The following is a 12,166-nucleotide window of genomic DNA, read 5'->3' on the forward strand; positions in this document are numbered from 1 at the left end:
ATCATGTTATGAGTTTTCAAAAAGAAAAGATTTATCTAAATGTAGTGAAAGAAAAGGTTGCCTGTCTCATCCTTTGTATTTATTTACAACATATGTCAGTAGCAATATTTGCTCCAGATTCACATATGGGCTAATGCCTTTCATCTCAAATACCAAGGAAGCTGAGGCTGGTGTACTGCTTGACCTTGGGACTTTGGAGCTTCAGTAATGGCTAAAGCCAATGAGATGTACACAGTAAGTTCTGTACCAGTTTGGTAAGCCCCAGGAGTCTAGTGCCACTAGACTGCCTATGGAGGGACTCAGAGCAGAAACAGAGCAGGTCAAAACTTTCATGTTGAAAAACAGTGAGATTGGGCCCATGAGTGGCTACTAGGATAGGCGATATAGCAAGACCTAATCTCAAAAAATAAAAAATAGGATATAGGAAGACCTAATCTCAAAAAATAAAAAATAAAGTCCCCCCAAATTGTTCATCTTCATGAATAAACTTAAATTCAAGATAATCCCTTGCATCAAAAGAGACTCTCTTCAAGAGAGCTTTATTACCCTTGTTTTATTGCATTTGACATTGTTTCTATTTAAAGTAGCAAACATGCTAAACTCTCTCCTCAGTAGCATTATAATTATTTGAAAAATAATTATTGGTAGCGTGATCCTAACATCCTGGAACATCTATTTTCACTACATGTACCTACTTCACTACATGTACCTATGGAGTAGACCACCCATCTTTGGTCCCAGTGTCAGGCACAAGAAAACTCTTTTGCCATATTATACCTTGTCCACATATGCTTATTAAAAAACCATGAGGGAAACATAGGCCACAATTTTTAAAAGGCTACGATGTAATTATAAAAGCATTCAGTTCTGTTGGAGGTACTTTCCTCAAAGGAAATAATTACAATTATTATATGATCATAAATCTTGTTTCCTTTACCTCCCTTTGCCTTTAGTTATCCCATATAATAAGCATACAGGTGACCCAATGGCAATTTTGGTCTCAACCATTTAGTTAATCATGAGACCTCACCTCTTGAACAAACTACCCATTATGAGTCTCAGAGGCCTTTAAAATTCAGTGAGCTCTGTAGGAGGGGATCCTAGCCTGCTGGCATTCCATCATAGAAAGGGGAATGATGTTTGGGAAGCCAGAGGCCATTAGAAAATTTTACATTTTCTTAGGAATAGAAATTCCTAGTCATTCAAACTCAACCAATCGAGAAGAAGAGTAGATTCTCAGAACAGGAAGCTGGGACTTGTACCTTAGATAGATTTGAATTCTTTTTGCAGTGGATAGTCTTGACCTCAAAAATTATATAGGTCTTTTCTTTCTATTAATACCTCCCAGGTCTGGAAGACAAGAAAGGAACACAGAGAGGGAAAAGAAGACAGAGACAGAGAGAGACAAAAAAAAAAGGGAGAAAACATGAACAAGAGATTTTTAAAGTACTTACTATATGCCAGTCATGGTGTTTAGAACTAGTAATACAAGAAAAAAAGAGACAGAATCAACTCCAAGGAGCTTATATTCCAAAAGGGGAAGGCAATCCATAAGATGGAGCTGAAAAGCATTGGAGAGGGATGGAAGATTATGGAAAAGTCCAAAGTCAAAAGCAAACACAGGAAGGAAATTAGCATAACTGTGCTGAGTTCTTCCTTTAGTGGAACTTCTGGACAGAAAACTTAAACTTAATGCTTGGAGAAGAGGGCCACAGGGAAACAGGCAACTTCAGAATTAAAAGGCAGTTGGAGAGTAAGTTTGGAGAGTTTGGAGACTCAGGAGTCTAGACAGGAGAGAAGTGATTTGGGTAGACTGGGCACTCTCTTAAATAAGTTTCAGACTAGAGGGTCCTTGAGAACAGAAGTTATTTTTTGCCTCTCTTTGTATGCCGCATGATTGACACAATGCTTAACACATAGTAGGGCTCATTGATCATTCAAGGAAGCTATAGCGGCAGCAGCTAGACAGGAGGTGGAACAGTTAGAGTTAGGCATGGGGCAGAGAGAGATCAGAAAACAATCAGATATTGGAAGAAAGTTTTTAAAAAAACATTTAGAGCAATTTTTATTATTGTTACAATTTCTCTTTTATTACTATCTACAGTATTGTTGATATCTTGGAAAATTTTTAAATATTGTTTTTCTGTTTCCTTTGGAGTTAAAAGGAAAATCCCATTATAACAATCCAAGTTGTCATCATAAAACTTCCCCTACATCTCACTACAGAAAGAAGATAGCCTAAGAGTAGCATTTTGAGAGATAACCCAGGACAACCTGCCTAGTGACAGAATGTTTCCCAAAAGATTTCATTAAATAATACAGTTTGTGACATTAGACATCTGTGACCGCTTAATCTGACCTATATTAATTAAATTATTACATAGAAAGGAATAGGGCTGGTGATTTTGGTCAGCACTTTTACTTGAGATGACTTAAAAATGATTTTCTCACAATATTAAGAATTGTCTACAATCTTTATTGGCTACTTAGAATTAACTTGCCCTTTCTACCTTTAATATGTTATCTATAATGGGAAGCCAAAAAAGCTTTAGTAGAGTTTGTCCTTTATTTGCTTTAAGCTTTAGATGGGCATAATAAATAATCTTTCAACCATGGTAGAATTAAGGTAGAAAAGAAGTTCCCAGTCATACAAGTTTGGGACATTGGGAAAGATTTATTAATGCTTCCTATGTGCTTAGTACTATGCTAAACGCTTTACAAATATTATCTAACTTGACCCTCACAGCAGTCCTGGGAGGTAGGTGACATTATTATCCCTATTTTAAAGTTAAGAAAACTGAGGCAGACAGAGATTAAATGGCCTGTCCAAGAGTACACAGCTAGTAAGTGTCCATAGCCAAATTTGAATTTAGGTGTTCCCAACCATAGACCCAACATTCTATCCACTTGTGCAACTATAACATGATTTCATGTCATCCTTTCCATTCCTCTCAGCTCACACAACCCCATATCTTGCCAGTCTACATTATGTTTGTTGTAGAATGAAAACAGTACTGGATAAGGAGTCGGAAGACTTGGCCTCAATTCCCCATTCTGTAACAGAGAGAGAGAGACAGAGAGAGAAAGACACACACACAGTCACACATTTCTTCACCCTACTGGATGTGGAGGAGTCAAGGGAAATAAGAAGCTAAAAAGGGGATTAACTGGGACAGAGAGAGGACCAGAATTACCCTGAGATCTCTAACAGCTCTGGGATACTAGAATCTATAGGGACCAGCAGTCTCTGACCATATTCAGGAAGGAAAAGAGTAGTTTCCTTTAGACCTCTGAAGCCCTGGGTATCAGCCATTTGGGACTGAATTACAGGTGGTGCTGACGTCCTCTGCCACAATGGGGGACCGGGCTCCTGACTCTATCTTTAGGCTCCTTGGGTTTCTCCTGGCAGCCAGTTTGGGTTTTGTTGCCAGACTGGGTTCCCACAGGAGAAGGTACACTGTGGTTAAGAGAGATGAGGGCTGGAAGTAAGATCTAGGCACTGTCCTGGCCCTGGCATGGACTGCTATGTCCCCTTGATCAAGGAACTTCCCCTCTAGGTCTCTTTTCTCAGTAAAATGAGAGATTTTGCTGGGATGATCTTTAAGGACTTTTCCTGTTCTGACAGTCAGCTTTTAGAGTGGTCCCAGCTTGACCTCTTTCTACCTCTCCAGACACCCTACAAACTCGTAACTGTGTCCTTGTTGTACTTCATAATTTGCATATGGTATAAATCAAGCAAAGCGGATAATTACCCCCATTTTTGTTGTTCAGTCATTTCAGTCATGCCTGACTCTTCTTGACCGCATTAGGGGTTTTCTTGGCAAAGATACTGGATTGGTTTGTCATTTCCTTCTCAGCTCATTACATTCCTCATACAGATGAAGAAATTGAGGCATTTAAAAGTGTCTTGCCCAGGGTCACACAGTTAGTGTGTAAGGTCAGATTTGAACTCAAGTCTTCCTAACTCTAGGCCCAGTGCTCTATCTACTATGCTATCTGACTGCTCCTTTATGAGCACACCTGTGCTTAAAATCTCACCTTTCAGAACAAGCCTTTCCTGGTCCCCCTTAATACTAATTAATACCTTTTCTCTGTGATTACTTCCCCTCAGTCATTGAATCAGTCAGTCAGTCAATTAGAATTTGTTAATCAACTAATATGAGCAATTTTTTTGCCTCATTTCTTACCTAGGCTTAATCACTGAATGAGTATTGCCTCAAACTGAGACCTGCAAAAGCCCTTAGCTTTAAAAAACCAAGGTCTCCTACTAAATCTGGAGCCATCTACAGTTGTCCTGATCTATATCTTGCCATTGGACCCAGATGACTCAGGAGGGAAGAGTGAGGCTGGTGACTGCACAGTCCTGCCTCACTGAAATTAGTGCACTTGCAAGTCATGACATCACTTTTCCAGTGTCATGGTCCTCTTCAAGAATGAAGAAAAATCAACAACTTGTGTCACCATATGCAGGATACTTTACCCTTCTGGGTCTCAGTTTCCTTCACCTTTAAAATGAAAAAATTATACTCAATGGGCTTCAACATCCTTTCCAATTCTAAATCTTTGATCCTAATATCTTCTAGGAAGAAAGGCAAGCAGATCAAAGATGGAAGGTAGTTGTCATTTATTTGTTTTTACTATTATTGATGTTTAACCTAGGTACAAAGGAGAAAAAAAAGTCCTTAGGATTTTTCAGTTTCTGAAATAAAACCTAAAATGCCACTAAGTTTTATAAGTTCATTGTCCACAAGAAGAGAGTTCTGTAGGAATCCTTGAAATTTATTATATCAGAAGAAAGGCTCTAAAATATTTACAGCGATATTATGTTTCTATACTACATGCTTTATTTAATCAAATTGTGCCCAAGCAATAACTTGACGGAAAAAAATAAATTTCTGTTTGTCGTCTGTCTATAATTCTTGTCTATGTCTTTCTTGCATAAATTGTTCTATCCTAAGTAAAGAAACGACAGATTAAATGTATATTCATGAACCGTATTAAAATGTTTCATTTTGTGCTTCAGTCACATACTTCCAATGTTAGTCGGGCAGACAGTTCAGCGGAACTTAATCCTTATGTGCTACAGAGGACAGATGGTACTGCTTTGGGAGCTGAACTAGGTAGGTAAAATCACATGTTTAAACCATACTCATTTAACCCACTATTTCCTGTAATTTCTGTACCCTCATTGTCACCTCCTCTTTCTCTTTATATTCTCTTGGCACTCTCATCCATTTGGGTGTCTCAGATCAGTCCCACATCACTGTGCCTGCTTTCAGCTCCATCTGGATGTCACAGTTCTACCCTAAACCCAATATGTCAAAAATAGAATCATCTTTACCCTCCAAATATCTTCCTTCTTCAAGCTTTAATTCCCGCTGAGTATACCACCATTCTTCTAGGCCCTCAGGTTTGTATCCTAGCTATTCTTGATTTTATCTTCTCTCCACAACTCCATCCATCAGTTCTCACCTCTAGTCTGTCCCATCTTTAAAATATATCTCATGTCCCCAACCTTTCTACCCACAAAACTGTTCCCTAAGTCAGCCTCATAACTTCTAGCCTGGACTATTGCAATATCATCTCAAGTGCTATCCTTCCCTCTAGTTCCTTTCCTTTTCAATCTAGCTTCTACCTTGCTGCCAAAGTAATCTTCAAAATGTGAAAGTCTTGATAAATCAGATATTTCTTTTCTGTACCTAAACCCCATTGCCTCTCAGATCAAATATAAAATCTTTAGACTAATATTATTCTTCCACAATGTGGTTCTTATCTAGCTTTCCAGATTTATTTCATACTATTCTCCTTCATTCACTCTAGAATCCTACCAAACAGGCCTTTTAACTTTTCCCAGAGTTGAAATTCCATCCCTTATCTACACACTTTTCTACAGATATGCTCCATGCCTTTAGTACTTAAAATCTTTTGCTTTCATTAAGGCTTATGTCAGTAGTAAACTCCTCTCAGAGACCTGTTAGATGGGAGGGATAGCTAACGTAATGATTGACAGTGTCAGGATGGAAAAAAATAGATCTTGACATGCTAAAGCTGTTGTATGAATCTAAATTCAAGAATAAATTCAATAGAAGATAAAGTTCAGTAGGGAAGATGTGAAGTGTTACACTTAGATTCTTAAAAATGAGTTCTACAAGTACAGGGTGGTAAAAGCATGGTAGGATAGCAGTTCACCTGAAAATGTCTGAAGCATTAGGTGACTACAATATTCACAAAAGAAAGCAGTGTGAGGCAACATTATAATGCAGTCTTCCACTACATTGAGTCATAGTTTCAAGGAATAAAGAAATGATGACCCTTCATCATGGTCAGAACACATCTCATGTATCATATTGAGTTTGGAGCACCACAATTTAAAGACATTGAAGACTGAGAGGCAGGAGCAGACTATTTTCTGTAATAATAGTTTAAGATGTGAAGTCACTTTTAAGAAACTGTATCAATGTCGGGCCATTCAAAAAATTAGTGTTTTGTCTCCTAGTGTTCATTTAAAAAACATAAATGGTCAAGAAGAGTCTTTCTGGTGACAGACTATTCTTTTGTTTTGTTAGTTGTATTATAGCATTATCTATTTCATTAATGATGAAATGGACATTGCAGCATGAATTAACAATTTACTTCTCTCATTTCTCATTGGCTAACTGAAAATTATTGAAAGCAAGAGTACTTGTCCCATTAGTGCTAGTGAAGCATACAGGAGTTGATAGACTAGATGATCTATTAAATCTTTTGTCAATAGACTTGGTCAATAGAAGCAAAATCTGAAATACTGCCATAATAGGTTAAAAGTTTATCATAATTTCCATAATGACTAATCTAAATAAAGAGTAATGTTAGTATTGGTATAGAATGGTACTTGTTCCACATAGAAAAAAAAACAGCAAAATGTGTCTACTCAGTTGCAATTGTAAAGGGAAACATCCCATGGGTGGAGCTTATGAAAATGTGTTTAATTGATTTGCAGATATGCAGATAAATGCCTTACCAATGGATACAGCAGTCTATGAAAGTCCCTATGCAGATCCAGAAGAAATCAGACCCAAAGAGGTGCGTCTGGACAGAACTTTGCTAACTTTGGAAGAAGGAGAACTTGGCTCTGGTAACTTTGGGACTGTAAAAAGGGGTCGCTATAGGATGAAAAAGTAAGTTGCTGTTTTCAGTCATGTTCTCAAAAATATTTTCTGTCTTTATAGTATTTATTAATTAAATACATATGAAATATATATTTGTATATATGTATGTATGTGTGTATATACATATATATGTATATGTATGTGTGTGTATAAATAAAATCCTTAAATGATGTTATAAAATATATATATTTGTATATATGTGTGCATATGTATATGTGTATGTATGTGTATATATACATATATATATGTATATGTGTGTGTGTATAAATCAGATCCTTAAATGATGTTATACTTTAGTATGAATTTCTGGTACCATTAGTATATAATGTAATTATGTACACTTTACAGTGTTTTTATTATAGCAGACTTTGTGACACAGATTTCTGCAGGCAGTGGGAAGTCTTCAGAAAGTGACTTGAGTTAGTTTGCATCATATTTGACTTAGCTGATTAAACTTAGACTTAGTTGAATATAAACTGTCCTAGAGCTAGGTATAAAACTCCTGGAAGTTCTTATCACTCTATGGTGATTAAGCTTCTCTATTTACTGAACCATATGAAAGAAATTTGAAAGTATTTTAGATTTAATTTGTGTAATTTTTATTCAAATAAAATTGAGTTCAGTAGGAGTATGTGACTTTAAAAGTCAAAGATACAAATAGGCTTGTATAGTAGGAATTCACCCCATACACACATATGCACAATGATCCTCTTTTTTTGCATTAGTGGTTCAATGCTGATTTGAAGCTGCCTTCTTTCCTTTAAGTTTTCCTGAATCTAAAATGAAAGACCTTGTCCCTTAGGTCATGATCATCTTATTTAACATTCACATTTTTTCCAAAGGCAAGGTCTAAAAGAGCAAAACGTTGATATAATATAGTACAGCAAAATAGAATAGAATAGTAAAAACCTGTTCACTAGCTCTCCAGAATCATTTTGGTTTTGAGCCAAGGTCTACAACATTTTAAATTAGGAAATGATCATTGCCCAAGGAACGCTCCTTTCTTTTCTACATGCGTCAGAGCTGAGTCAGATTAGTTATACTAAGTTAACTGTAGACTGTGTATGTTTTTAAAGTGTTTTCTTATGAAGTATTGTATTTTGTCATGTTTAAAAGAAAAACATAACTTTACAGTACTATATTTGTTTTACTGTTTTTCACTGTAGATACATAATACTACAAATATGTTTTAAGTTAAACTAATATTTGTGGATTGCTACAAATTGAGGGAAAATGTGTTCCAAGTTACAAAAAGTGTATTTAAAATTGAACCATTAGAATGTAAATATTTCTCAAGTTGGGGAACTATGTTGGTTCTTTGTAGCATTAAGATTTTCTGATTATGTCTTAGTATGCATTATACTTGTGAAAGTTAAAATAACCCCACATGTCTTTAAGAAATATCATTTTTTAAAAATTTAATTATTTGTATTCAGTTTTCAACAATCACTTCCATAAGTTTCAAATTTTCTCCCTTTCCCTTTCCCTTCCCTCCCTGAGACAGCATGCAATCTTATATGAGTTCTACACTTACATTCTTATTAAATACATTTTCAAGTTGGTCATAGTGCACAGAAGAATTAAAACAAATGGGAGAACACATGAGAAAAACCCTAACCATACCAAAACATAAGAAAAGAGAAAATAGTCTGCTTCATTCTGTGTTCTGATTCCATAGTTCTTTCTCTGGATATGGATGGCATTTTGCCTCAAGAGTCCTTTGGGAATGTTTTATATTTTTGCATTGTTATGAAGGGCTAAGTCTGTCAGAAACAGTCCTCACACACTTTGACTATCACTGGGTATAATGTTCTCCTGCTTCTGCTCATTTCACTCAGCATCAGTTCATGTAAGTCTTTCCAAGTTTTTCTGAAGTCCACCTGTTTGTCATTTCTTATAGCACCATAGTATTCCATTACATTCATATACCACAACTTGTTCTGTCATTTCCCAATTGGTGGGCATTCCTTCAATTTTCAGTTCTTGGCCACCACCAAAAAAGTTGCTATAAATATTTTTGTACACGTGGGACCTTTTCCCATTTTTATGATCTCTTGGGATACAATCCTAGAAGCAATATTGCTGGGTCAAAGGGTATGAACATTTTTGTAGCCCTCTGGGCATAATTCCAAATTGCTCTGCAGAATGGTTGGATCAGCTCACAGGTCTGCCAACAATGAATTAGTGTTCCAACTCTCCCACATCTTCTCCAGTATTTATCATCTTCCCATGTGATGTGGTACCTCAGAGTTGTTGTGATTTGAATCTCTCTAACCAATAGTGATTTAGAGTATTTTTTCATATGACTACAGATAGCTTTAATTTCTTCCTCTGAAAACTGCCTGTTCATATCCTTTGACAATATATCAATTGAGGAATGACTTGTATTCTTGTACATTTGACTCAGTTCTTTATATATTTTAGAAGAAATATTATTTAATTCCAACTTTTCCCTGGAGATTTAGTTTCTCCCTTGCTTTCCCCAGTTAGTTTAAAGTAGTAAACTTTTTCTCTTTCCAGGGAGGGTTGAAGTGCAAAGAGCAGAAGCAGGGAAAAAATTTGAGGAAGAAACCAATTAATCATTATTTTGAAGAATAGTTTACTTTCATTCAATAACAGAGAGATGGATAGCTTTACATAATTATTTGCAATTAGGAAATGTGTCTCATAGTATAATACCTAAAAGTGTATATGTATGTATTATGTATGATTGAATTTGTTTTGCAGGGGTGAAAAGTTAGTGGCTGTAAAGATACTCAAAAATGAAGCCAATGACCCTGCAATTAAAGATGAGTTATTAAGAGAAGCAAATGTCATGCAACAGCTAGATAATCCTTACATTGTCCGAATGATTGGAATATGTGAAGCAGAATCCTGGATGTTAGTCATGGAGATGGCTGAACTTGGTCCACTCAATAAATATCTGCAGAAAAACAGGTATGTTTCCCCTAACTATTCTGTATCGTCAGGAATCCTCTAGTATCAATATCAGTGCTATGTTTCCTCCAGAGGAGAGAGGGCAGACATAAGACCTCACTAAAGCTTACAAAACTCACAACTGCTACCCTAATCAGATTAAAATGTGATTGAGAAATATTTAACAAAATAAAAACCTTACATAGGAACATACATAATGTTAATAAGGTTCTAAGACAATATGTGGCCCACAGGCATCCTTACGTGTCATTTAGTGGCCTCATTTCTATGAGTTTTACACCTCTAGTCTAGAAGATTCATTAACAGCATATTGCAAACATTTCTAAAATATCTGACACTGTCCCTTTCCCCTTAATATAGGGATCTACAAAAATTTTAAAGATAAGGAAGGCATAAGGGAATAGTTTCGGTAATTGTCTCTGAAGGCTCACGGCCTGTCTTGTTGAACTCAACAAAGCTCTAATTCTATGCCATCTTGGACTGTCAAAGAGTGAGCACTCAATTTCATGATTTTTGTCTTCAGTCTTTCATTTCATTTAACTTATGCTTAAGTGAAGTCCATCAGTTATAAGATGTTTTGACAAGGTGTGCTTACTCATTGGCTTAAATCCCTTTGAGACAAATATTTTAGTGAAACATTTGGTAAGACATTGCAAAATGTTCTGATTCTAACATGAAACTAGCACCTATGCTTGCAACTTTGCATCCTTAAATCTCTCCTTAAGTTTTGTATATTGTACTTATTGGTTAACTGATCTTAATACTAAAAATATCCAATTCCCAGACTAGTGTTGATATGGGCTAGCTTTCATGAGATGGGAAATTGACTATGAATATCTCTTTCCTCTTCCCCAATACACCACTACACAGTTGTAAACAGTATGAAGAAAGAATGATAACATGGAATGATGAAGACCTATATGAAGCCAATATCATTAGCAAAGTGTAAAAGATTAATCAGAGCAAACATAAGAAAATGATTTAACTTATTTTTGTAACAAAATTATATAAAGGCCAGCAAAAGGATATACTGGAAAATTTCAAATACAAAGGTCTCTCTGAGGCTACTCTGAGAATAGTTTTGATTATCTTTTCAAATTGGAAAAACAGAAGAATAATATGTTTTGTGCCACCTCCCCCTCCCAGACTTCAGATATCTGTATCCAGCTTTGCTTTCTTGAATACCCAAAGATGACTAAGAGGGGGAATAATAAAAAAATTCCTTTCCATTCTGTTCATATCATCCTCCAAAGAATATGTCTTTGTTATCTTTTCATTTTCCCATGGCATAAATCCAGCAGTTAAATCAAGAGCTAGGCTTGTTTCCTTTGTATTTGTTAAAAACCTTTTTTCAAGATTTCTTAAAATGGTATTTCTGGAAGATCAGATATAATTAATGACTTGTAGTATATAAAGTTCCAAGGTTTTCGATTGCCAGCTTATCCCTTGCATTCCAAGAAGGACAAATCTTGAAAGATTTCTGGGGATAGAGCCAAGACAATAGAGTAGAGAAAATGCTCAGTTGAGCTCTCACAACATTCCCCTTCAAACAACTTTAAAATAATGCTCAGATCAATTCTAGAGTGGCAAATCCAACAAAAGATCAGAGTGAGACATTCTTCCAGCCCAAGACAACATAGAAAATCAGAGAGATTTGTGACAAAGAGGAGGAGGTTAACCTGGAGTGCACATGTATAAAACATTAATCATGGGACTAGGTAGTGGTGACAGAAGCAGCAGCAACTTCAGGAGCTCTCAAAGCAGAGCAGCTAGTTGGAAAGAGAGTACAGGGTGCTCCTGTGCTAGCCCTGAACACAGGACTAGATGTTTGGAAATTCCATTGCCTTTACCGACTTCTGCATTCAAGGTGGAGAACATTTTCTTTCAAGAGAGAATGAAAGCCCTGAGTGTCAATATCGCTTCAGGTCTCAAAGGATCAAGGATCCTAGGTTCCAAGCGTGGAGGTGCCCTGAGGAGTAGTATTGATTCCAATCCTAAGGGATCAAGGGCTCTCTCTGGGTAAGGACCAGAGTGCAGAACAAAAAAGCAGTGACCACACCTCTCTCCAGATCACATCACTT

At 36.3% G+C, this 12,166-nt stretch overlaps 1 protein-coding gene across 4 annotated transcripts in view; it reads left to right on the top strand.

Moving 5' to 3' along the window:
* Positions 1 to 12,166, top strand: part of SYK (spleen associated tyrosine kinase) — a 249,456-nt gene that overhangs the window by 214,461 nt on the left and 22,829 nt on the right. For all 4 annotated transcript variants that reach the window (XM_072611766.1, XM_072611782.1, XM_072611759.1 and 1 more), the window contains 3 exons: positions 5,024 to 5,120; positions 6,980 to 7,157; positions 9,876 to 10,085. In XM_072611766.1, the coding sequence (XP_072467867.1) occupies positions 5,024 to 5,120; positions 6,980 to 7,157; positions 9,876 to 10,085 (485 nt within the window). The remainder of the gene's footprint in view (positions 1 to 5,023; positions 5,121 to 6,979; positions 7,158 to 9,875; positions 10,086 to 12,166) is intronic.

This window comes from Notamacropus eugenii, chromosome 1, assembly GCF_028372415.1.
Source record: "Notamacropus eugenii isolate mMacEug1 chromosome 1, mMacEug1.pri_v2, whole genome shotgun sequence".
In the NCBI taxonomy this organism is placed as follows: domain Eukaryota; kingdom Metazoa; phylum Chordata; class Mammalia; order Diprotodontia; family Macropodidae; genus Notamacropus; species Notamacropus eugenii.